Source organism: Barbus barbus (genome assembly GCF_936440315.1).
Source record: "Barbus barbus genome assembly, chromosome: 45".
NCBI classification, from domain to species: Eukaryota; Metazoa; Chordata; class Actinopteri; order Cypriniformes; family Cyprinidae; genus Barbus; species Barbus barbus.
The window spans coordinates 21,722,834-21,746,848 of record NC_136723.1 but is presented as its reverse complement, the minus strand read 5'-3'; the positions used below and the strand labels follow the sequence as shown (position 1 = coordinate 21,746,848).

General features: G+C 34.3%; 2 protein-coding genes across 4 annotated transcripts in view; both read left to right on the top strand.

Annotated features, from left to right (window-relative positions):
* The first annotated feature begins 1,017 nt into the window (after positions 1 to 1,017).
* On the top strand, positions 1,018 to 16,102 carry LOC306863980 (tricarboxylate transport protein B, mitochondrial). The gene is made up of 9 exons (XM_079407614.1): positions 1,018 to 1,270; positions 7,411 to 7,518; positions 7,975 to 8,074; positions 8,715 to 8,853; positions 9,298 to 9,382; positions 11,786 to 11,890; positions 11,987 to 12,102; positions 12,197 to 12,270; positions 13,766 to 16,102. The coding sequence occupies exons 1-9, from the start codon at positions 1,159 to 1,161 to the stop codon at positions 13,878 to 13,880; spliced, it is 954 nt and encodes a 317-aa protein (XP_079263740.1). The 5' UTR covers positions 1,018 to 1,158; the 3' UTR covers positions 13,881 to 16,102.
* Positions 16,103 to 17,134: 1,032 nt separating this feature from the next.
* LOC306864148 (phosphatidylinositol 4-kinase alpha-like) overlaps positions 17,135 to 24,015 on the top strand; it is a 38,855-nt gene continuing 31,974 nt past the window's right edge. For all 3 annotated transcript variants that reach the window (XM_079407889.1, XM_079407888.1, XM_079407890.1), the window contains exons 1-10: positions 17,135 to 17,272; positions 19,194 to 19,310; positions 19,587 to 19,680; positions 19,774 to 19,862; positions 20,280 to 20,352; positions 21,009 to 21,271; positions 22,326 to 22,392; positions 22,543 to 22,694; positions 22,794 to 22,859; positions 22,944 to 23,040. In XM_079407889.1, the coding sequence (XP_079264015.1) occupies positions 17,177 to 17,272; positions 19,194 to 19,310; positions 19,587 to 19,680; positions 19,774 to 19,862; positions 20,280 to 20,352; positions 21,009 to 21,271; positions 22,326 to 22,392; positions 22,543 to 22,694; positions 22,794 to 22,859; positions 22,944 to 23,040 (1,114 nt within the window). In that variant the 5' untranslated portion in view covers positions 17,135 to 17,176. The remainder of the gene's footprint in view (positions 17,273 to 19,193; positions 19,311 to 19,586; positions 19,681 to 19,773; positions 19,863 to 20,279; positions 20,353 to 21,008; positions 21,272 to 22,325; positions 22,393 to 22,542; positions 22,695 to 22,793; positions 22,860 to 22,943; positions 23,041 to 24,015) is intronic.

The window sequence follows — 24,015 nt, the reverse complement described above, 5'->3', positions numbered from 1 at the left end:
TTTTTCAAAAGTTTTGAAGGTGTTTGAATTTTTTTTAAATACTTTTTTTGTTTATTGTTATTCCAAAGCACTCATGCATTATATCTCCAAATGCTGACAAATGAGAAATAGCAGAAGCTGCAGTTTCCAGCTGAAATGAATTATGTGCCCATACTCAACACTGCTTCATTATTACCAATATTACTATAGAATACAATATAGAATATAGTCTTAAAGAGTATAATTACTCAGACACACACAGTTACCAGCAGATGTCCTCATCTTCACACAATACTGCTCTCATTATTATGGATCACTCGGAGGCATTTTTCACATGCCTTTTTTATTATATACAAACAAAGATGATATTTTTCATATGCTCTGTCCCCCTTTGCATCTTAAAAAATAGTTACCTTTGTCATTGAAAATAGTCATTGAGATACTATTATACTTTTTAATATAATATTTTGAATTCGTTTAAATTTTTATTTTAGTGAGTTTTAATAATCCAGTTTTTTCTCATTTTTATTTATTTTTTAAATACGCCTATATAAATTGAATTAATTATTATATATATGATTAATTTGTTATTTTAGTAGCCTATATCAAGATAAATTAAATGAAAATGAGAAATTTTGCCTCTCTATCTTTCTCTCTAAGTTATGATTGAAACTCTGGATTTGGATAATAAATAGCCTAATAAAACCTTAACATAAAAATGTAAATTACATCTGAAAAATAAACGATGAAGACACTGTAAAACGTTTAACGTGAAAAAAAAGCATATAAAAGTTTTTAGTTTTTTAATAAATCGCTGCAAGCGCTGGATTTAAACAAAACGTGTATCTTCCCCTAATAAAATACATAGTAGTTTCGTTTACAAGGTCTCCAAAAACAACTTCTGTAAAGTTTAATGAGCTCATTGTCCTGATATTATGTTATAACGTGCGCGTTCACAAGAAAAGCGTCCGCTCCGTTGTGTTTGTCAGAAATATGGCGCTTTGATAGAGACTCTCCTTCCCTTAAAAGCACACACTCACACTCACACTGAGTCTGTGTCCTACTGACAGTGAACAGGAAACTTGAGGCTATCTAAAGATCACACAGAGCCCGTCACTTCACTACAAATACTGTTTCTGCTGCGCATGAGGCGCGTTCGTCCGCTTTTAAACAAGAAATATGTCAGTGAAGCAGAAATTTGTGAGTCCTTTCCACAGACCGCACTGTTTATCAGCCGCTGCGCCCTCAGGACCAGCCAAACTCACACACCCTGGAAAGGCCATTTTAGCTGGTAAGTGTCTTTTTGTGCTTCTGAATCACGTAAGAAACTGAAAGTGTTTGTGTTAATGCCGTGACTGACTCCAGATCAGCTGTCATCCACACTGTTTACAGTCCTCTGCTCACTTGATCCCTACAGGGCTGTAGTCAACATCACTGCTCAGGCGAGTATTCAGTGTGCTGGACTGATATGTGTGTGTCATGCTGTGGAACTGATGCTTTGATACAGTGTTAGAATGTATCAGTCAAGACTTGCCTGTAACAAAAATAGAATGTGTCAGGAAAACGTCATATTACACTCTAAAATCCAAATATAAATAAATAATAATTATTATTAGTTAAGCATATTTTAATAGTTAAGCACATTTTACTCCTTAATTCTCACTACTGGAGTGCGGGGAAAATCTTTTTATTATTATTATTATTATTATGTTTACTGCATTTATTTATTTATTTTGCACATTTTCCTTTTTTGTAATGTATGTTAACATTAAATTTTTTTTTTACATCTCATTATTCTCATATATTGTTTTATTTTGCATTATGGTAACAAGGGGGAAGAATGTGCTTTATTGGCATCAAACTAATGTCACAATGCAAAACATTTTGTATGCAAAAGATCATTTTTTATTTGTGTCTTTTTATTTTTGGGGTGAAATATGACTCAGACATTTTCTTCACTTTCCTTTATTGATAAAGTGTTTCTTTATCACTGTTTGATTTACGTTTAGTATTTCAGGAACGGTTGAAAAAAAATCCTATTTAATTTTAATTAAATTTCTATTTCTACATTTTATAATCATTATTATTTTGAATTAATAAGTATTAAATTGGGTATAATTTTAAATTGATTAAATAAGAACTTATAATAATCAAATAAGGTTATTCATAATTAATATTTTTATTATATTTTCAGTTAGTTTCTTTTTCTTTTTTGATTCTTTTATGACTGGTTCCAAATTATGATAACGTTCCATTAATAATGCATTAACATTCTTTTCCTTTATTTCATTCTGTCCTCGGCGTCTATGGATAACTTTGTCGTCTTAAAACTGTAGTTATAGGCTGTCTATTTTCCACCCTGCTCTTTGAGCGTGCTCTGGCCCACGTGCCAGCTGCTACCACAATGAGAAGAAAACCACCTCGTCTCATTACCTCCTTTTATTTTTATTCTTTTACTTTAGTTTCTTTTCTTTCCGTGGAGTTTCGTGTTCTAATGTAAGTTTGCTGCAAAGTTCAGCTACGACTGCACTCGCTTCAAACTTCGCATTTTCAGCCAACGCCCAAGACCTCACTTCAAAGACTACTGAACTTCCAGCCAATCAGACACTTCGGGGAACCCCCTGTCTGCAACTAGGACACAAAGGAAACCCCTTAACACAGGCAATGCAAGCAAGTAACACCTCCAGGTTCTAACTGAATTGGTGTCTTTAATATAAATGTTAGCCTCATTGAGAAACTCAAAGCGAGGGTTAATTAAGTGATTGTTTTTCAGGTCTATGCAATTGAACATATTGCTGTTAACTTGGGATTTCACATTTTTGTGAAAATCCTTTCATCCTTTCTCTCTTTCTGCAACGTGTGAATGCTTGTGTTCATGTGTTAGATTAGTTTATGTCTTAGGTTTATATAAATAAAATCTTATTTATATTGAAAAGAGAAGTATCTGGTGTTTTGTGCTCACAAGTTAATGTCTTAATCTGCCGATCTTGTTATTAAATAGCGTATTCACTATATTTTGGATTTTAATATCCAGTGCAGAGTTTGTTATACGGCTCGTTCAGTGATCAGCTGTAAAACAGTGATTCTGTTCAAAATTCCCTATAAAATCATAAATGATTCCCTTTGAGCTAAATCAAACTATTTCTTTAAATTACATATTAATATTACGTTTTTATTACATTACAATATCTAATTATGTGCTGCATGAAGCTCATTCTGGTCCCAGTAATTGCTCAGTGGAGTGATAAATACATGATATGATGACAGAGCCTGTGGCATGGACACATTAACAGTAACATGGAATGCAGATGGTTTGTGAGCGTTGAAATATGTTGTTAACTACTACGACATGCAACTGAGTGCACTGGATTACGATGCATTTCATAGATGTCACCAATGTTTGTTCACATTTATTTATTGGACCCTATTTATGTTCAAAGAACATGATCCTGGTCTTCATTGGTGCAATACATTCCAAAGATGTGTGTTGTCTCTCCCAAAACCATGCAGCATGTACTAATGATGCGAACGAATCATTCTGTTCACTATATCGGACTGAACCATTTGAAACAGTTCAGAGCTCAAGTGAACACTGACTCTGTCTATACTGCAGAATTAATTTCTTATTTACATTGAGTGTATAATTTGTTGGTTAAATGAGCAGCTGGCAAACGCCTCTGATTGGCCATTGCTCCCACACGCTGTCTGTGATTGGCTAAAATGCTCAACGCTGCAAAAACATGTAGTAAATAGAAACCTTTTTTTCTCTTCATAGAGAGCACACGCTTGCCATTGCATTTTTTTAAATGTAAGTATCGACTTGGTACCTGTCACGAATCTGGTCCATGCTCTCCCGGTTAACCACCACTAGAGGTCACCCGTTCACCACAGTGACTATTTTCACTCACACACATTGGACTCCATTTCCCACAATCCATTGCACTGACGACATGCACAGCTGTTCACTATCTCGCCCACACCTGATCATCATTTCACAATCACCACCACTCACTATTTAAGCCTGGGACTTGCTCTTGCTCACCGCCGAGTATTGTTAGCATAGTCTCTTTACAAAGCGTTCTCTGTTTCCCGAGTTAGATTTCCTGTGTTTTGATTCCTGCCCGTGTTCCCGGATTATTCTCTCTGCCTTGCCCTGTTTGGATACTGTTCGCCGATCGTCGACCCACGCTTGCTCCACGGATTGCTCTGTCTTGCCTCTGCCATACCTGTTTGCTGTCTCCCGACCCTGCCTGTATGACCATGTTTTACAATAAAGCTTTGCAAATGGATCCGCACGTCTCGTCAGCCCCGTAACAGTACCAAAGTACCAGTACATTTGTCAGCAGTTCTCATTATAATGTAATACCATTCCTTTTGGCTGAAGTTTTAATTGTAAAAGACCAGTCATACTACTGTAGTACTTCACTATGAACGGATAGCTCAGCAGAAAAACACGAGACGTCACGCCTGTCTGTCACCGCTCACGCAAACACTCACACAAGGCCTTTGATTGCATCATATAGTCACTTTGTTTGACTTCTAGACGTAAAGCAGGATTAGGTGTATCATGCAGTTATCTGACCAAACATTCCTTGCTTCCTTAAAGGTTCTAATGGTTTTTCTGACATTTATAAAGTGTTATTTGCTATTATTTGTTAGAAGCAATCTGGATTTGACCATGACATTTGCCCTAGTACTAAATACATAAGATAGTTTCGTATAATTCTACTGAAGGGAACTAGTAGTATTAGTGGCCTGAACTTCCTTTATAGCTATTGTTGGATGTTTGAAAGAAATTAATACTTTTATTTAGCAACACTGAATAGTTATGATGCTGAAAACTCAGCTTTGACTCACAGGAATAAATTATATTTTAAAATACAAGAAAATAGACAACAGTTATTTGTATAATATTTCACAGTATTACTGATTCTACTGTATTTTTGATCAAATAAATGAGCATTTTTTTAAATTAAAAAATGACCAACCTCAAACTTTACATTTTTCTATATAGTTATATTTATTTTAAAATCTAATATGAGTTATTTATTTGTTTATTCTAAAATAAGTGGTTTATGTAGACGTATATTATTCATACGTGGACATACATGGTGATTTTGGGATGGTTGTAGCAGTTTCAGGGAGATCAGCAGGTCAAACAGGTTAGATACCTGACCCTCCTGCACTAGATCCTGCTGGTTCACCTGCTATAAGACACATTAGCGCTCGTCAGTTATGTTAAAACCTGTTAAACAGGTATACTGATGTGAAGAAAATTTAATTCCAGGAATTATCAATGATGAGAGGAGACGATTAACAGAAACTAGAAATTGTAGTTTATGCACCACTGGGGAAACATCAGAAGTCATTTAGAGGAATTACAAATAAAAAGCATATAAAGCACTCATTAGTGGTATATGATCAACTGTTTGTGGCCAGTTAATGACACAACAACTTTTTTTTTTGTGTGTGTCCACATTTTTCATTTCTTTTTTACACTATAAAAGGAGGGTAGTACATTAATTAGTTGACAAAATTAGCATACATTGCATTTGACAGGAGATCTATAGAAGATACGGTATGCATTTATTGCATCCTGTTGAAAACAAACATCTCATTAATATCTTTTTTTTTTCTCTAGCCATCTGTAACTTTGCAGAAGTTTTCAGTTCTCAGATGTTTCACCTGAGAAAAAGTTTATTTTATAATATCTCATGTGTCTCCTCTAAAGATCTCAGCAACGTCTGCAGCTGTGCTCAAATCTGACCAAAGGTCTCAATATGAACTCAAACATTGCTCTGCTGTCTACAACCATTTTAGAGCTCTATAATCTTACAGTATGACAACTGTTTACTCGTTTGTGTTTATTTTAGAAACACCTCAATCAAAGTTGATACCTAAATGAAAAATAACTCCATTAACTCTCCTGAGTTATGAAAGAGCAGTAATATTTTCCTCTGGAATGTATGCAGCGTAATGTCTGCAGGTTCATTTGATTGATCGCCTGAAAGAAGTGTAAATGTGTCAACAAAGTTGAGATCTTATTAAAGAGCAGGAGGCTTGTTTCACAGTCACACCCATCAGAGAGCGCAGGGGGCGGACCCTCTGAGCCAATCACAGAAGGACATGCCCCCTTTACTGCCGCCTGTTGAGCTGCAGATGTGCTCCACACACAGTTAAGGTGGCCACAGATCATTGGGACTTTCATGAGACATTCAGTATTGAGAGATGATCATTGTTGTGTAAACAATGATCATCTTTTTAAAGAAATGATTGCTTTAATTATACATAATTATATATTTTCATTTTCAATAATAAAAAAAAGATTCAAATTCAATTGAAGTGTGCTTTACAAGAAAATACTATTTTAGTATTTCTGCTTTAAAATTTCATATTTAATTCAATGGGCAACTTTCTTTGTAATTATTTGTGAAATTTGCCAGCAATTTCCGAGTGAATTGTTTTATTGTAAATCCTACGCTTTGTTCAGTGTACAGTTAATTGGCTAAAATATAATTAAAATAATTAGGCAAGAATTGCTATTATCATTGAGATTAGTGATTCAATTTATAATATCCCATATCTAGAAACCGGATTATCACAGAAACTTGAGGGAGACACTTTTTATTTGGCCCTGTAAGCAACTGTCTATCAACAACCTAGCAACCATCACAACCCCCTAGCGACCGCAGCAATGCACTGAAAACTACCCTAAACGCCTTATTCTGATCATTTTTATCTAGTTCTAATATATAAATGGAACTACATGACAGATTATTATGCTTTTGTTCTTTGCGCTGTGTTATTTTTTAACAAAAAGCATTTAAATATGGGACTTTCCCTCTGTTATATTTATGGCAATGTTATTTTAGTATCAGTGAGATATTATTGTAGTTTTTATTAATAGTTTGACTTAGTTTATTTCTATATTTTCAAATTTTTGTGTTTTTGTCATGTTTATTATTTTTTTTATTTCAGTTTTAGTTATTTTAGTACATCAAGTTGAACTAAATGAAAATTAGAAAATGAGTTTGCATTTATATATATATTAGTTTTTGTTTACATAATATGTGTGTGTACTGTGTATATTTATTATGTGCATATAAATGCAGTATATATTAAAATAAAATATATATTTACATGTGTATATATATATATATATACATCATATAATTGATATTATATGCAAATATATTTAATATATAAACATAACATATTTTTGTATATATACTATTATGTACTATATGTACTACTTTTGTATATGTATTTTACATATTCAGTATATGTATATGTACTGTATATGTATTATTTCAGTTAACCTCTGTTTTATTACAAGTAACAGTTTTTTTGTTTTTTTCTTTTAGTAACTAAACCCTGATTTGTGGCTTATATTGTAAATATCACTATTAATAAATTCTCTGTGTTTTGCAGGTGGGATTGCTGGAGGCATTGAAATCTGCATCACGTTTCCTACAGAGTATGTGAAAACTCAGCTACAGTTAGATGAGAAGGCAAACCCGCCTCGCTACAAAGGCATCGGTGTGTATTTACTCACTATAAAATTATTTCATGTTATTCTCTAAAGTAAACACTCAGCAGGGGTTTCCATTATAATTGCATCTGCCTTGTCCTGAGAGCTTTCCAAACACTTTCATTTAATCATTGTGTGTAAAAACACATGGTTCGTCAGCAGAGACAGAGTCCACTCCGGTTTGAAGGTTCAAAGTATAGTGCACAAGCGTTTGGGTTCAGGTTTATCAGCCGCTTGACTTTGTGGCCCATTTTCACAACAAGTTTATCAGCACGGATTGTTCAACCCGGTTAATTTGTTAGCCAATCGCACGCTTGCAACCATCACTGTCAAGTTTCGACAGTCTGGTCATGTTCTCTTTTGAAATGTTGAATGGTTTACTGGGATTAGACTGCGAGTGGCTCTGTTTTGGAGTATGAATAATGATATTGAAGTGGTATAATTCTTCTGTCCTGCCTCATTAGCGGACTGTGTGAAGCAGACTGTGCATGGTCATGGGGTGAAGGGTCTGTACCGCGGTCTGAGCTCTCTGCTCTATGGCTCCATTCCCAAAGCTGCAGTGAGGTGAGCGGTTCCTGACCTGCTGGGATAAGCCTTAGACTGTTAGTGTGAAGTCTGACACTCAGTGCAGCTTATTCCGTTTGAGAGCTGCCCACAGTTTCTAATTTAGCTCTCCTCTACAACATTTCATCGACTAGATGCGTCTTTTTGTAGAGTACTACTTGCTCACTGACATGATAAAACTAGCCAGCCCAGCTAGGGTTTCATTGGAGATCATTTGTAAATTATTAAGTCATGTACATCTATTCATTCAAAAATATTGGAACTTGACATACAAATGGTAATTAACTATGTATCTGTGTGTGTGTGTGTGTGTGTGTGTGTGTGTGTATAAAACCTAAAACCAAAATGCATCAAAGTTGTCCTAAGACAAGATGCGTTGTTTTTCTCGGTTTTAGGACAACTTTGATAAATGGTTTTGATCCACTACAAATGTTGACTAGTTAAAAGTAAAGCCATACAGAAAAACATTTTTGTTACTTAAAGTAAAATAAGTCTGAAATAAAATGAAATATATATATATATCTTATCCTATCTGTAAACAAAGTTCTGCAAAGTAAGTGAGAGAAGATTTTTTTGTTTGATTTTAAAGCAGGAGACATGTTAGTGTTCAGGCTGTCATGTGTCATGTGTTTCTTTGCAGGTTTGGGATGTTTGAATTCCTCAGTAATAAGATGAGGGATGAGTCTGGGAAGCTGGACAGCACGCGGGGGTTGATCTGCGGTCTGGGAGCAGGAGTGGCAGAGGCTATAGTCGTGGTGTGTCCTATGGAGACTGTAAAGGTGTGCGATGTGATAATCTGATGCTTTTAGCATGTATTGATAGTTAGAGGCCTTGTGCTTAAGATCTACACTGAGAGTGAGCAGTGCAACATTTGACTTCAGTCACATTGCATTTCGTTGCCCTGTACCTTACATGTGCAATGACAATAAAGTTGAATCTAATCTAATCTAATTGCATTGCTCACTTGATGTCTAGACGCAGTAAAAGAAATTCCATACTAATGCAAAAAGTAGTGCAGTTTGCCTGTGCTTCATCAGTTAGGTAAGCAGACCGTCAGACAAAAATATACGTTGTATTAACATACACTCAGGAGGCATATAGCTTACATTGCAGCTTTTAATGCATTATAAACATATCTGTGAAATACATTTGAAGTATAACCATTATGAAGGGATTTCTGGTTGAATTAACACTGATAGAAATATGTTTTCCTTTAATTTCAGGTCAAATTCATCCACGATCAGACCTCAGCAAACCCAAAGTACAGAGGCTTTTTCCACGGTGTGAGGGAAATAGTTAGAACACAAGGTACATATGGATGGTGGATTGTTTAGTCTCCAGCGCCACCGCCTGGAGACCAAACACACTTACAACGATACATCTGAACAGTGATAAATAACACGGTTATTATAGATAACTCAAACTAAAATTAAAACCATAAAAAAACATGAAAATAATTTGTTTAAATAAAATTATCTCATTTCAAATTTGATGCCTGCTACAGGTCTCAAAAAAGTTGGCACGGGGGCAACAAAGGGCTGAAAAAGCAAGAAATTTTGAAAAGATTTAGCTGGGAGAACATAATTAAGTTAATTGACATCAGGTCTGTAACATAAAAGATGTGTCTTAGAGAGGCAGAGTCTCTCAGAATTAAAGATGGGCAGAGACTCTCCAATCTGTGAAAGAGTGCATAAAAAGATGGTGGAATACTTTAAACACAACCTTCCTCAACATCAAATTGTAAAGGCTTTGCAAATCTCATCATCTACAGTGCATAGCATCATCAAAAGATTCAGAGAAACTGGAGAAATCTCTGTGCGTAAGGGACAAGGCCGAAGACCTTTGTTGGATGCCGTGGTCTTCGGGCCCTCAGACGACACTACATCACTCATCGGCATGATTCTGTCATTGACATTACTAAATGGGCCCAGGAATACTTCCAGAAACCACTGTCGGCAAACACAATCCACTGTGCCATCTGCAGATGCCACCTAAGGTCTATCATGCAAAAAGGAAGCCATATGTGAACATGGTCCAGAAACGCCTTCGTGTCCTGTGGGCCAAGGCTCATTTAAAATGGACTGTTTAACAGTGGAAAAGTGTTCTATGGTCAGATGAGTCCAAATTGGACATTCTTGTTGGAAATCACGGACGCCTTGTCCTCCGGGCTAAAGAGGAGGGATACCTTCCAGCGTGTTATCAGCGTTCAGTTCAAAAGCCAGCATCTCTGATGGTATGGGGGTGCATAAGTGCACACGGCATCTTGCATTTTTTGGAAGGCACTATGAATGCTGAAAGGTATATAAAGGTTTTAGAGCAACATATGCTCCCCTCCAGATGATGTGTATTTCAGCAGGACAATGCAAAACCACATACTGCAGCTGTTACAACAGCATGGTTTCGTAGTAGTCCGGGTGCTGAATCGGTCTGCTTGCAGTCCAGATCTTTCACCTACAGAGAACATTTGGCACATCCTTAAATGAAAAATACGTCAAAGACGACCACAAACTCTTCAGCAGCTGGAAACCTATATCAGGCAAGAATGGGACCAAATTCCAACACCAAAACTCCAGAAACTCATAACCTCGATGTCCAGACGTCTTCAAACTGTTTTGAAAAGAAGAGGAGATGCTACACCATGGTAAAAATGCCCTTGTCCCAATTATTTTGAGACCTGTAGCAGGCGTCAAATTTTAAATGAGCTAATTTTGTGCATAAAATGTTAAAATTTCTCAGTTTAAATGTTTGTTACCTATGTTCTGTTGTGAATAAAATATTGGCTCATGTGATTTGAAAGTCTTTTAGTTTTCATTTTATTCAAATTTAAAAAAACATCCCAACATTTCCAGAATTCGGGTTGTAACATTTATTACTTTAATTCTATGTATTAAAGTCACTAAAACTAAAACTGAAACATTAATAAAATGACATAGACAAAATCATATTTCTATAAAACTACAAAAAATTATGAAAACACAACAAAATTACTAAAATTAACTTTAATTAAAATGAAAATGAAAAAAAAACTCATATTCATTCATATTCATATTCAAGAAATTAATAGTAATAATAGTTTTTTAGTGAATTTGATTTTATGCACATTTTTGGCTGCTTTCTACACTTTATATTTACTATTTAATTAGTGTATATTTACTATTATATTTGTGTTTATTATGATACTACCCCAGAACTGTTTTACAAATTTGCAAAATGTTATTTTAGTATTATTTATGTATTATAGTATTTGTTATTATTATGGATTAGGTTTTATTTTAATATTTTCAGTTTTCTTTTTAATTTTAGTGAAGGTTTTAGTAACTTAACTTTATGTGCTTTTGTCATTTCTATGTAGCTTTATTTTTATTTCAGTTTTAATGTTAGTCATTTTAATGCTTAAACTTGCAAACTTGTTTTTCACTTGCCAAGGCAACATTTTTTTGTGTTTTAAATTTAAGTTTTTCATCTAATATTTATATTTTATTTCATTTCAGCTTTATTTAAATTACTGAAAATATTAATAATTGGTTTTAGTTTTTTGTGGTTATTAACATTTTCATATAATTAATTTTGTCTCATGAGCAATCCATGTGACCATCACACTCGAAACAACTTCTGATCTAATCAGCTGTTGAATTGGCAAACTACCACAACAACCCTGAGTAGAATGAAAACATTATTTAGAGTTTAAACAGGTCTCTTCTGTTTTCACAGGACTCAAAGGAACCTATCAGGGACTGACCGCAACAGTACTGAAGCAGGGCTCAAACCAGGCCATCCGGTTCTATGTAATGACCGCTCTCAGAAACTGGTACAAAGGTGCGAAACACAATCTATAATTGTCATTATATAAGAACTTTGTGTGCTGATCAAACAGTGTGGCTACAATGATCACTGTGTTCACTCTAAAACTAGGCGATAACCCCAATAAGACTATTAACCCCTTTGTGACCGGAGCGTTTGGAGCCATTGCTGGAGCCGCAAGCGTGTTTGGAAATACACCACTGGATGTGATCAAAACGAGAATGCAGGTGTGTAATAAGCATTTTCACTGTCAAGCAGAAAGCAAGACTGTGGTAAAACATCAACAGGTCAGTTGAATATTGTTTTTCTTAATGTTTTCAGGGATTGGAAGCTCACAAATATAAGAGCACAGTTGACTGCGCCATCAAAATCATGAAACACGAAGGACCGGCTGCGTAAGTAAACATGACACCAGCACAAAGTACCTGATATTTATGGGTGAATCTCATGAAAACATTTACAGTCCTTATTTACCCCAAAATTTAAAAAAAAAAAATATATATATATTTTTTTAATAAAAACACTATTTCTGTAAATTTTCGACATTATTTTAAATGACACAATTTTCTCATTGTATTCTAATTTAAGTTTTATTTTTCTATCTTAAATGTATTTTTATTTCAGTTTTAGTATTAGTAATTTTAGAACTTCAGCTTCAGCTTATATCAGTTAGTTATACGTTTTTTTTTCTGTTTAAACTTCATAATATTTTCATAATATTTATTTTTTATTTTATTTCAATTACAGATGATCAATAATAGTTTTAATTTGAAATAAGGACCAGCTCTGTAAGCAAGCATGTAATAAAAATGATGAAAGCACAATAAAATTGCTCAAATTTAAACTAAAATTAAAATGAAATGTTTTGTCATTAAAATAAGAAGTTATATTTTATATATTAAGACCATTACAAATTTTTGACCCATGGACCAGGTATGATGAACAAAGACCAGGAGTCAGATTGCGATTAATTAAAGAAATTTACTGAAGAAATAGTTTGCAGTTTCATCCTCAGAAGTCAGCTTTAACACTCGCGATGGAGTTCGTAGGCCGACCTGCTTTACAAATCAAAAACACCAGCAATTATACCCTAACAGAGGTTGCTAATTGCGTCAATGCATAAGTCATCAAAATTTTGATTGGTTTTAAAACCTAGATAAACTTAGACAGCTTCCACATATGGACACAAGCTTGAAGCATATCTTCTGATGACTCTTTTAGTGACAAGTGATCAGAGGTCCGACGCAATACGTCTCTCCAGAGACGTATATCTGATACGCTGGACATCGGCAGCGGAACGTTTGTCCTGGGACTGTCTGAGCTTCTCCCTGTACAGACAGATACTAACACACATATGCAGAGAAACACTTAACTTCAAGGTTGCCTCAGCCCTAAACCTTATCGAGCATGGTTACACACACAATGAGAGTTGCTTCTTAGAGAGTAGAAAGGCAGACTAAAGCCATAATCAACTTTTTCTCTAACATGCATAAATGTAACATATTATTATGAAGGCCACTGTAGATCTGCCATCCACTCCTTCAACGTTATAGTCATTTTATGTGCTTTTATCATTTTTATCATTTAAAGTTGTAAAATGAGTAAAACTTCAAATTAAAGCTAGAAATATATATTTCTATTAATTTATCAAATTATTAATTAATTTTATTAATTTGAGTTGAACTCATTTTAGAACTTCAATTTCAACCTGGTTCAACCTCACAATTTACCCGCAAATCAAAAGAACAAATTATGAAATTCTATTTTTCATGAAGAGATACACATTTTTGACATTGTTTCAGCACATTCTCTCACCAAATTTTCATTACTGTAATGCAAGGTTTCTTGTGATTCGTCCTTATGTTTTCACTTTTTTTCTCTCTCCTGTAGATTCTACAAAGGCACCGTGCCCAGGTTAGGCCGGGTCTGTATGGACGTGGCTATAGTGTTCATAATCTACGAGGAAGTGGTTAAAGTTCTTAACAAGGTGTGGAAGACGGATTAATGGAGGTGTGGGGCTGATGGGCGGAGTCTGGCCTTCATGACATCATACCGGTGTGACAACAGAGAGCCTTTACTCAGCAGCCAAAACACAGAAAGTCACTGGAATGTGCTTAATTACCATCATTTAATCAACAGAGAGAGAGATTTTCCCAACTAATGTGAGAAAGACACCAAATACTTGAAAACTAGTTTTCACCCCAAAGACCAATTTAAATATTAGACTTTTTTATTTTTTAATTCTATGCAAAATAACATCTTTAGGGAGACTCACTCAAATTTTATTTAATTTTTTAAACATTAGGGCCCGGTTTCACAGACAGGGCTTAGACTAAGCCAGGATTAGGCCATAGTTCAATTAGGACATTTAAGTAATTTTTATAAACATGCTTAGAAAAAAACATTACTGGGGCGCATCTTGAGACAAAAGAAAGTCACTGATATATTTTAAGATCAGTCAGTGCAAGTTTATTCCATTTGAAACAGCTAAGATTTACATTTTAGTCTAGGACTAGGCTTAAGCCTTGTCTGTGAAACCGGGGGTAGGTATCATAGAAAATTTAATTCTAGTTTTAATTCTAAAGTGCAATTTACCAGCAAATATTATACGTTTCCATTGTATGTATTTTAATTTTGTTTTCCTCACATGTGATTATATACTAAGTGCTGAGGGACTAATCTGAACACTGTGCAATTTAAGAAACAAAATATGCATTTTAGAAAAATCTTATCATGTAGTCTAAAATGCATAAATTAACCTCATCTAAAAAAATCACCAAAGCTTTTAATTCTGAGATACAAATGTGTTTTATTCCCTATACGGTACTTGTCAAACGCTTGGAAACATTTCGATTTCCAAATGTTTTTAATGAAGTCTCTTCTATTCACTGAGGCTGCATTTATAAGCTCAAAAATACAGGGAAAACGGTAATATTGTGAAATAATAATACAATTTGAGCGGCAAATCAGCATGTTAGAATGATTCCTGAAGGATCGTTTGACACTGAAGACTGGAGTAATGCTGAAAATTCAGCTTTGATCACAACAATCAATTACATTTGAACATATATTCACATAGAAAATGCTTATTTCAAATTATAATAATATTTCACAATATTACTGTTTTACTGCATTTTTGATCAATTAAGTGCAACCTTGGTGAGCAGAAGAGACTTCATTAAAAAGATTTAAAAATCATAACTATTAGTGGTGCATGCGATACATGCACTTTGACGTTTGGTAGTAATCCAGGTTTAGTGATTATTTTAAGTGCCTATATTAATATACATATAATCTATTTTTTGTAAGTCTACTTGTTTACATTAAATATTTCCATGATTTGTGTATAATTAAACCCTGCTGTAACAGTATAGCATAAGAACAGTGACATACACGGTCTCTGAAATCAACACCACAACACATGCTGTGCATTTAAAAACTCAACAGTATTGTTTCACCCAGGCGAGCGTCACCAAAGAGCCAGATGACTCAAATACAATGTTTACTTCTTTAACATGAGTTGAATGATGTAAATGATGTGAAAAAGGTCAACGGATCTGGCCAGAGCCTCTTAAAAGCTGATCGTGGATCAGTCCATGCCTTAAAGACGAGTCAGCGTGCTTGTATTTTTCTGTTCCTCTTCTCCTTCTGCTCTCCTACCTCAAGATGCTCGCACAAATCTGTAAAAACTGACAACAGAGGTGAAATATTCAGCATATTCACCCTTGGATGCACACTGATGTGTTACAGACATGGTATAAAGCGAATGTTCACTTTTCAGCATTGTTTTCAAAACTCTGTTTTTCACAGAGAACTCGAGTGGCTTAACTTGTCGTATGCAACTGTTCTAGATTTGACTAAATAACTTGTATTTTGCCTTCACCGCAGGGAGAGTAACAGTCTCAAAAGGATCATTGTGCCTGTGGTTCTTGACTCTTCACAGACATGTTTTAGATATACTGTAATGCCATATGTCTAAACGATACCATGTTGCAGCCAAATCTTGATCTAGTGTTTATTTGACTTTGTAAACAGTAAGGCATAGGCGACCCATGCTGGGCCAGGAAACAGCAGTGGGAATAAACATAGGATTTATTGTTGTGTTTCTGTGAAAGTTATTAGAATGCATTCCAAACGTGTGACCTAAAATATGCATTAATTGTCATGCTAATGAAAAATAATGTGCCTTCAGTTCATGAATAATTCAGAATAAATTATGCTGACTGGATAAACGAGTCTGTTTTATTTATTCATAGATAGATAGATAGAGAAAATAATAGTTTAATTTATAAAAATGACCCCGTTCAAAAGTTTACATGCACTTGATTCGTAATACTGTGTTACGATCCAAAGCTGTGGGTTTTTTTCGTTTAGTGATAGTTGTTCATGAGTCCCTTGTTTGTCCTGTTTGTGTGTTCTTCATGAACAACTAACTAAACACACAGCTTTGGATCGTTCAAGTAACAACACAGTATTAAAAATCAAGGGGATGTAAACTTTTGAACGGGGTCAATTTTATAAATTAAACTATTATTTTCTCTTGTGGACTATATGTAAACATATTTTATGTGAAATATCTTATTCAGGTCAGGACTAAATAAACAATAACATGCATTTTGTATGATCCCTCTTATTTTGGTCAAATAATTAAACAGTACACAACATCAAGTTAATAAAAACAACACAAAGAAAAAAGAAAGAAGTATACACACACAAATGTGTTGCCAGGTTTTTAAAAAAGTAATAAATTTGCACCTGAGAGGACACATAGGATGAATATGGACTAGAGATATATTTGACTGCTTTAGGATTAACAGAGCTTTAGATAAGTTCATATACTTGTCTAATCATCTTTGAAAGAAAAAGAAAGAAAAGAGAGTTATAGAGCCGTTTTTTTATTTATCTATATTTATTTAGGTCTATGTGAAATTTAGCAGGAAGCACAAATAAATTAAGTTATATTGTCTTTTGAGTAGAAAAACAATCCAAAGAAAAACATCTTTAAAACAGAAAGGTAACTTACAAAATTAGAAAATTTAAAAAAAAAAAATCTGACCAAAATTGTGGGTACATTGCAAAATTCTGAGCACTGTTTTGTCATTATTAGTCTTTACTGTAGATGAATTATTATTGTATATTGAAGCAAAAAAAAGCGAACGCGTAAATGCTGCAGCACGAATACGGTGACCTTGTCAAATGTGCGCTCGGGCTTTCCGTAGTCGCATCTCTCATCTGTTGTCACTTGACGAACGTTTCATTTTAAGATGTAGATATTTGTTTGTTTTTAATATTAAATGAATAATGTCTTTGAAAGGGACGTCGCGAGGTTTTTATTTTAATACTGTTCTGTCTCTCGCGCGTTCTCTGGCTGCTCATCGACCCGCTCCGCTTGACAAGGTGAGAGTTTTACTTCCTATTAGCATCTGAAGCTAACAGCTAACACAACCAAAACAAATCAAAGTTTAATCAAATATCTGACGCCCTCTCTTATTTATATACCCTTTGTTAACATGTATATCCTAATATTAAAGACCAGCCATTCAAATCGACTGACATTGCTAGTTTTACGTTGTTTCTCATCAACCTCCACATTTAAGGGCTGAAGAGATATTTACGTTAGTAATTAATACCCACCTGTAATCATCTATATAATACGAATTCAATTTAATAATCACTTATATCATTGCTTATTTTAAATGCTTCTGTTACACGTACAATACAGTTATAGGAAATAATCAGTGACAGCATAAAACTGTCAATTTAATAATAATAATAATAAATGTTCTAATAGTCAAATACTGAATATTTTTGCTTTGAGTGAAATGTGTACTTTTAGATTTAAAACACAAATTAACCACATTTATACAGTATTTAAGTTTATTGATTTATAAATGTAGCTGTGCTGGCTGATGTTTTAGTAATTGCTGGTCATTTATAGCTCAGAGTTATAAAGTATGCATTAACCCAGACACATTACAGGGCTGTTTTGTTATTACTGTTTGACAGGACGTGAAAAACCAGGTGTTTCAAGGGCGGATCTCTGTAGAAAAGTCATTGTGACTCTGAGAACAAAACATTTTCTGAGTCTTAGTAAATCTTTGCTCTCATTAAAACCAAGTATATGCGACACGCTGGTGTCCTAAAGTCAGTTTTGCTTGTGAGATTCTCTATTTATGCTGGTTTTCTGGGACCTTTTTGGCTACATGACATTATTTGACCCTTATTGCTTCAGAAGGAATGATTTATAATAATAATAAATTGTAATTCTGAAGTATACATGTTTACCTGAAACAGAAAAAGGCTTGATCAATAGTCTAGTTTTAAAGGGAAGTATGTTATAAAGTTCCTTACACACTGGTGAACTTCTGTCCATAATCTTGCATCATTACGTTTTTATGATGTGTGTGCACCTGTCGTATTATTGAGTGGTGTCCAGTGTTATTTTAGTATTACTTATATGCTATTATAATTTTTATTAATATTTTGAATTAGCTTTTATTTTTATATTTTCAGCTTTCATTTTATTTTTTATTAATTTTATGTGTTTTTGTCTTTTATATATATATATAAATATTATATATATATAAAATAAAAAATGATTTAGGTTTTTTGTTTTTGTTTATAAATTCCAGTTTTATTTTTTATTTATTACTAGTTAGTAGTTTTTCATCTCATATTTATATTTTATTTAATTTTGCCTTTATTTTAATGAACAAAAATGTTTTAATAGTTTTGGTTAACAGTAATATCTGACCCTGGAGCACAAAACCAGTCTTAAGTTGCTGGGGTATATTTGTAGCAATAGCCAAAAATACATTGTATGGGTCAAAATTCTAGATTTTTCTTTTATGCCAAAATTCATTAGGATATTAAGTAAAGATCATGTTCCATGAAGATATTTTGTAAATTTCCTACTGTCAATATATCAAAACTTAGCAATATGCATGGCTAAGAACTTCATCTGGACATCTTTAAAGGCAATTTTCTCAGTATTTAGATTTTTTTTACACCCTCAGATTCCAGATTTTCAAATAGTTGTATCTATTTGTAATATTGTCCTATCCTAACAAACCATACATCAATGGAAAGCTTATTTATTAAGTTTTCAGATGATATATAAATCTCAATTTCGAAAAATTGACCATTATGACTGGTTTTGTGGTCACATATAACCCTAATGGTATCATGTTCAATTTGGTACCTTGACAGACAAAATGCATGATTAGATATTTAAACAAATTAAAGCATGTTGGCTCTCACTGTTTCTGAATGATGAAGACGACATGTTTAAATACATTTGCGTATATGTGTTATATAGGTCCAGAAGCTACAATGCATGTGTCCCGTGGACATCCGTGGTGTTTTCCAGCTGGATGAGCGGAGAAGAGATGCTGTGATCGCCCTCGGCATCTTCCTGGTGGAGTCTGAGCTGCAGGTACTGGTTTTAACACAGTCGCTCTCCTCAGCTTCATTGATTAAAGCAATTAAAGGAAAAATGTCAATGTAGTGCTACTATAGTGTAAGCAAGTAAAATGTATTTTTTTTTAGCACCTTTCACAGACAAGGAGGAGTCACAAAGTGCTTTACAATAAAAATAAAAGCAAACTAATTACGTTTAGTAGTGTTATGTTAATCAAAGTGAATTCATTCATGGTGTTTATGAGCAATAATGGTCTGTAGTCCTGAATTGTATGTTTATTTGCTCCTCCAGCACAAGGACATTATTGTCCCGTACTTGTTGGGTTTGCTGAAGGGATTACCCAGGGTGCAATGGATCGAGGAGAGCTCAGAGAGAAAAGGACGAGGTATAAAAATATATTTTGGTCTTTTTATTACACTTCCTGATTACATTCTCAGTTGTTCCTGATCTTACATGTCTCTCATCTTTGTGTTTTCAGAAGCACTTCCCGTTGCGGAGAATTTCTCCTTCTGTTTGGTGACCATGCTCTCGGACGTTGCTGAGATGGACAAATCCATGCAAATCCAGGTGTGTTCATGATGCTTTTGCTTGCTCTTGTTTACTTTGCTAATCTGAATGAATCTGCTTTTCAATTTTCAACCAAGACCGTTGTCATAAGTGCCTAGTTCCTTGTTTCTGTCAGTGTTCTTCTGATTATTATCTTTATACTGATTTTGCTGTCCTATTGTATTTCAAAAGAGAAGTTTAATTTCTCACCACAGATGAATTGATTGTATTCAGAGATGTCATTTTTATTTGACTTAACAAAAACAAGTTTAATAGTTTGTATCTTGTCACTGGCTGAGCTGATGACACCTGGGAATACAACAATACAATGTCTGTCACAGCTTCATATTCATTCATGTCATATTAATTATGCTGACTGAGGTCTACAGGGAAAAGAGCAGCACTGATATATTTAGTTTCCTCTCAAATCTCTTTCAGATTTTGGAGGCTTTAATGAACCTCATGCAGATTCTACAGGAAACGTGTCAGAACATCGAAGGCCAAGATAAAGGTCAGTGTTTTCTTCCTACCCTGAATACCTTGTTTATTAGAAATTCATACCTTTCATAATGTGTGGCAGGTCAATAATGAAGGATGGCATTTTATTTGATCTATCTAGATTTAATCTGATAAAAATGTTTTTTCAAGATTTAAAAAATATATATAATACAGTTTAAAAATGATGTTGTGAAATATAGCAATTTAAAATAAGTTTATTATAATTATTAATATTTTAACTAATAATAATCAATAATAAATTGAACAGCAAATCAGAATGTTAGAATGATTTCTGGAGGATCATATGAAGACTGGAGTAATGATGCTGAAAATTCAGCTTTATATCACAGGATTTAATTATATTTAACAGTAAATTCAAATAGAAAACAGTTATTTCAAATTGTAATAATATTTCACAGTATAACTATATTTTCACAATATTAATATAGCCTTGGAGAAGAGAAGAGACTTTCAAAAAAATTTAAAAATCGGAATTATTCCAGACATTTGACTGATAGTGTATATAATTTAAATTTATAATGATATCATATATATTTTAGAATATATAATAAACAAGCACAATTCGACCAGCTACATTTAGTCAGAATAAATTGAAATGAATAAATAAAGAGGGTCAATTTTGATATCTCTTCTGATTTTCCTACCCAGAACACCTGTGTAAATACACAGTGCCCTGTCTGCTCGGCATGGTGCGAGCGTTTGGCCGCTACAGCAACACAGAGGAGCCGCTGCTGTCCAAACTCTACCCACGGGTCAGTCCTCAGCCCTTGGGTGCAGGAGACGGGGCGGAAGTGACCCGACGACGATCCTTTAATGATTTCCGCTCCATCCTACCCAGCTCGTTCCTCACCGTCTGCCAGAGCGACACTTTACGCCGTAAAACCAGCAGCGTTTCCAGCATCTCACAACAGGTACAGAATGCATTTTCTCCTTCTACCAGCAGAGGGCGTCTGCAACTGTTTCTGTACGTTTTAACTTGCCCATCCACAAATTGAGGCCTATAAATGTATTAAACCAGAGCAGAAAGTCTTAAATTCTTAAAGTCATGGTACATACACTGCAAAAATTGTCTTCCTCAGTATTTTTGTCTAGTATAAATATCTAAACATTCTTAAATCAAGATACATTTACTTGAGATGCTGAAAGAAGATTTTCCCTCGGTTTCACAGACAAGGCTTAAGCCTAGTCCCAGACTAAAATGTAAGTCTGAGCTGTTTCAACTGAAAGAAACTTACACTGATTGATCATAAAATATCAGTGCCTTTGTTTTGTCTCAAGATGCACACCAGTAATGTTTTTGTCTAAGGCACGTTTATAAAAATTACTTAAATGTCCTAACTGAACAATGGCCTAATCCTGGTTTAGTCTAAGCCCTGTCTGTGCAACCAGGCCATGAAGTCTTATTTTCTGAGAAATCGAACAATTTCCCTTCCATCTCCCCTTACGTTTATACCTTAAATTGTGTTGGTCTTCAAAAGGTTTTAAATTTACCATCACAAAACCCATGCCAACCAGTGTCCTATGAATAAAAACATAAAATAATACTCAGAGGTCTCAAACTCAATTCCTGGAGGGCCACAACTCTGCAGAGTTTAGCTCCTACCAGCTCCAAATCACACCTGCTTGGAAGTTTCTAGTGATCCCGAACACCTTGATTAGCTGGATCAGGTGTGTTTGATTAGGGTTGGAGCTAAACTGTGCAGAGCTGCGGCCCTCCTGGAATTGAGTTTGAGACCAATGCTCTAGAGTATCACATACATACTTTTGATAAGAAAAAATATTAATAAAACAGTAAAAAGAAAAGTAAGTTCTGTTGTTAAAGTTACTTATATAGACATGCAGGCATCATATACAATTTAAATATAAAAATCATATGAAATATAATCATATAAAATATATTCATGTATTATTTAACATTTATTGCATTTGTGATTTTGTTAATAATGACCTCTTTTTGTTTTATAGGCCAGTCCAGAACGTGTCGGACTTCCTCCCAGTTCTCCTGCTGACCCTTCTGCTCCTTATTTTGAAGGTAACTTTAAAAAGAATATATTTTTTACTATTAGTTTTGCCTACTAGACATTATTTTTAGTACAGTAGACATGTTTGGACAAGCCTTTGATACCCAGAAATGCTGTCTAGGTTTGATGGGTCTTAACCTGGTTTTCTTTTTGTGCTCCAGCTGGCTCGTACCTGCCGGATGGCAGCGCTGTGGACCCCGACTACTATTTCTCCACCATAAGCTCCAGCTTCTCTGTCTCGCCGCTCTTCACTGGCAGCAACAGTAAAGGGTTTGATGTACCGCTGGATTTACTGAGGCAGCTTCTGCAAATGGTCAGCCTCTGTAATGCTTTCCGCTACTGTAGTATATTATGTGATGTATTTTTGTTCACTCTTTTGACATTTTTGTGGTTCCTTTCTCTTCTTGGATAGGTCGAGCAGTTTGTGTCAGAATCCTTTATGAAGACACTGGATCAGACTATGGTTGAAGTTCGGGAGGTACCTGCTTTGATTTGGATGCTTCTGCTTTGTTCTGTTCAAAAGACAGTCTGTTGATTTCTGGATATTTGCTTTCTCTTACAGGTCAATGCATCAGTTAATCTGTTCTACAAGACATTCAGTGATCCGCTGTATGTGGCCATCTTTAAAATGCTGAGGGACACTTTATACTACATGAAAGGTAAATTGTAAATAGTATGTAATGAATAAATTTAAATAGTGTTAACAAGACATATTATTGTTGTTTTATTCTATTACGTTTATTTTATTTTATTCTATTACGTTTAGGTAAATCTGGGTATCACCAGCATAGCTGTGATAGGCAATTTGGTTCTTTCTCCTTATTTGACTTAGTGGGAGCATATACAGGCTAAACATGAGCGGTGCAAGAATTGAGCCTTGTGGGACTCCGCATGTCAAAGACCTCCACTTAGACTTATGCTCTCCTATACTCACATAATAACCTCTCCCTTCTAAGTATGACCTGAACCATTTGAGTACCATTCCAGAAAGCCTGACCCAGTTTTCCAGTCTCTCTAGAAATATGTTATGATCGACAGTGTCAAACGCAGCACTAAGATCTAGTAGTACCAACCCTGATATTTTGCCGGAATCAGAATTAAAGTGAGTATCATTTATAATCTTAATGAGTGCAGTCTCTGTGCTGTGATGCACTCGGAAACCAGATTGAAAATTGTCCAGGTATCCATTTGAGTTTAAGTAGTTGTTCAGCTGATTAAAAACTACCTTTTCAATAATCTTACCTATGAAAGGAAGATTTGATATTGGTCTATATTTGCTCAACATGGTGTTATCAAGATAGCCCCTTCTGAAAAAGCGCATAGTCCCAGAAAGAATTGATGCGTTCACCACTTCTAATAATACCAAATAATTGTTGTCTTATTAATAATAATAAAAATAATTGTATCATTCTTAATCTGTTAAATGTATTATTATAACAATTAATAAAAAAACTGTAAATTGACACACAAATAAACTAAAACTCTAATGTATTATAAAATATAAATAAATAATATTTTTTGTGCTATTATAATTATTATGAATGAGTTATATTTAACATTATAACAACAATTAAATAAAATCAAATTACAATTTATTACAAATAAAATCTGGCATCAGAATATTTAAATATATA

Excerpts from the sequence above, each read along its gene's own strand:
- LOC306863980 (XM_079407614.1), top strand. The coding sequence starts at position 1,159 with ATGTCAGTGAAGCAGAAATTTGTGAGTCCTTTCCACAGACCGCACTGT. Across the intron at positions 8,854-9,297 it reads GTCCTATGGAGACTGTAAAG|GTCAAATTCATCCACGATCA; the intron begins GTGTGCGATGTG and ends CTTTAATTTCAG. Across the intron at positions 12,103-12,196 it reads TGATCAAAACGAGAATGCAG|GGATTGGAAGCTCACAAATA; the intron begins GTGTGTAATAAG and ends TAATGTTTTCAG.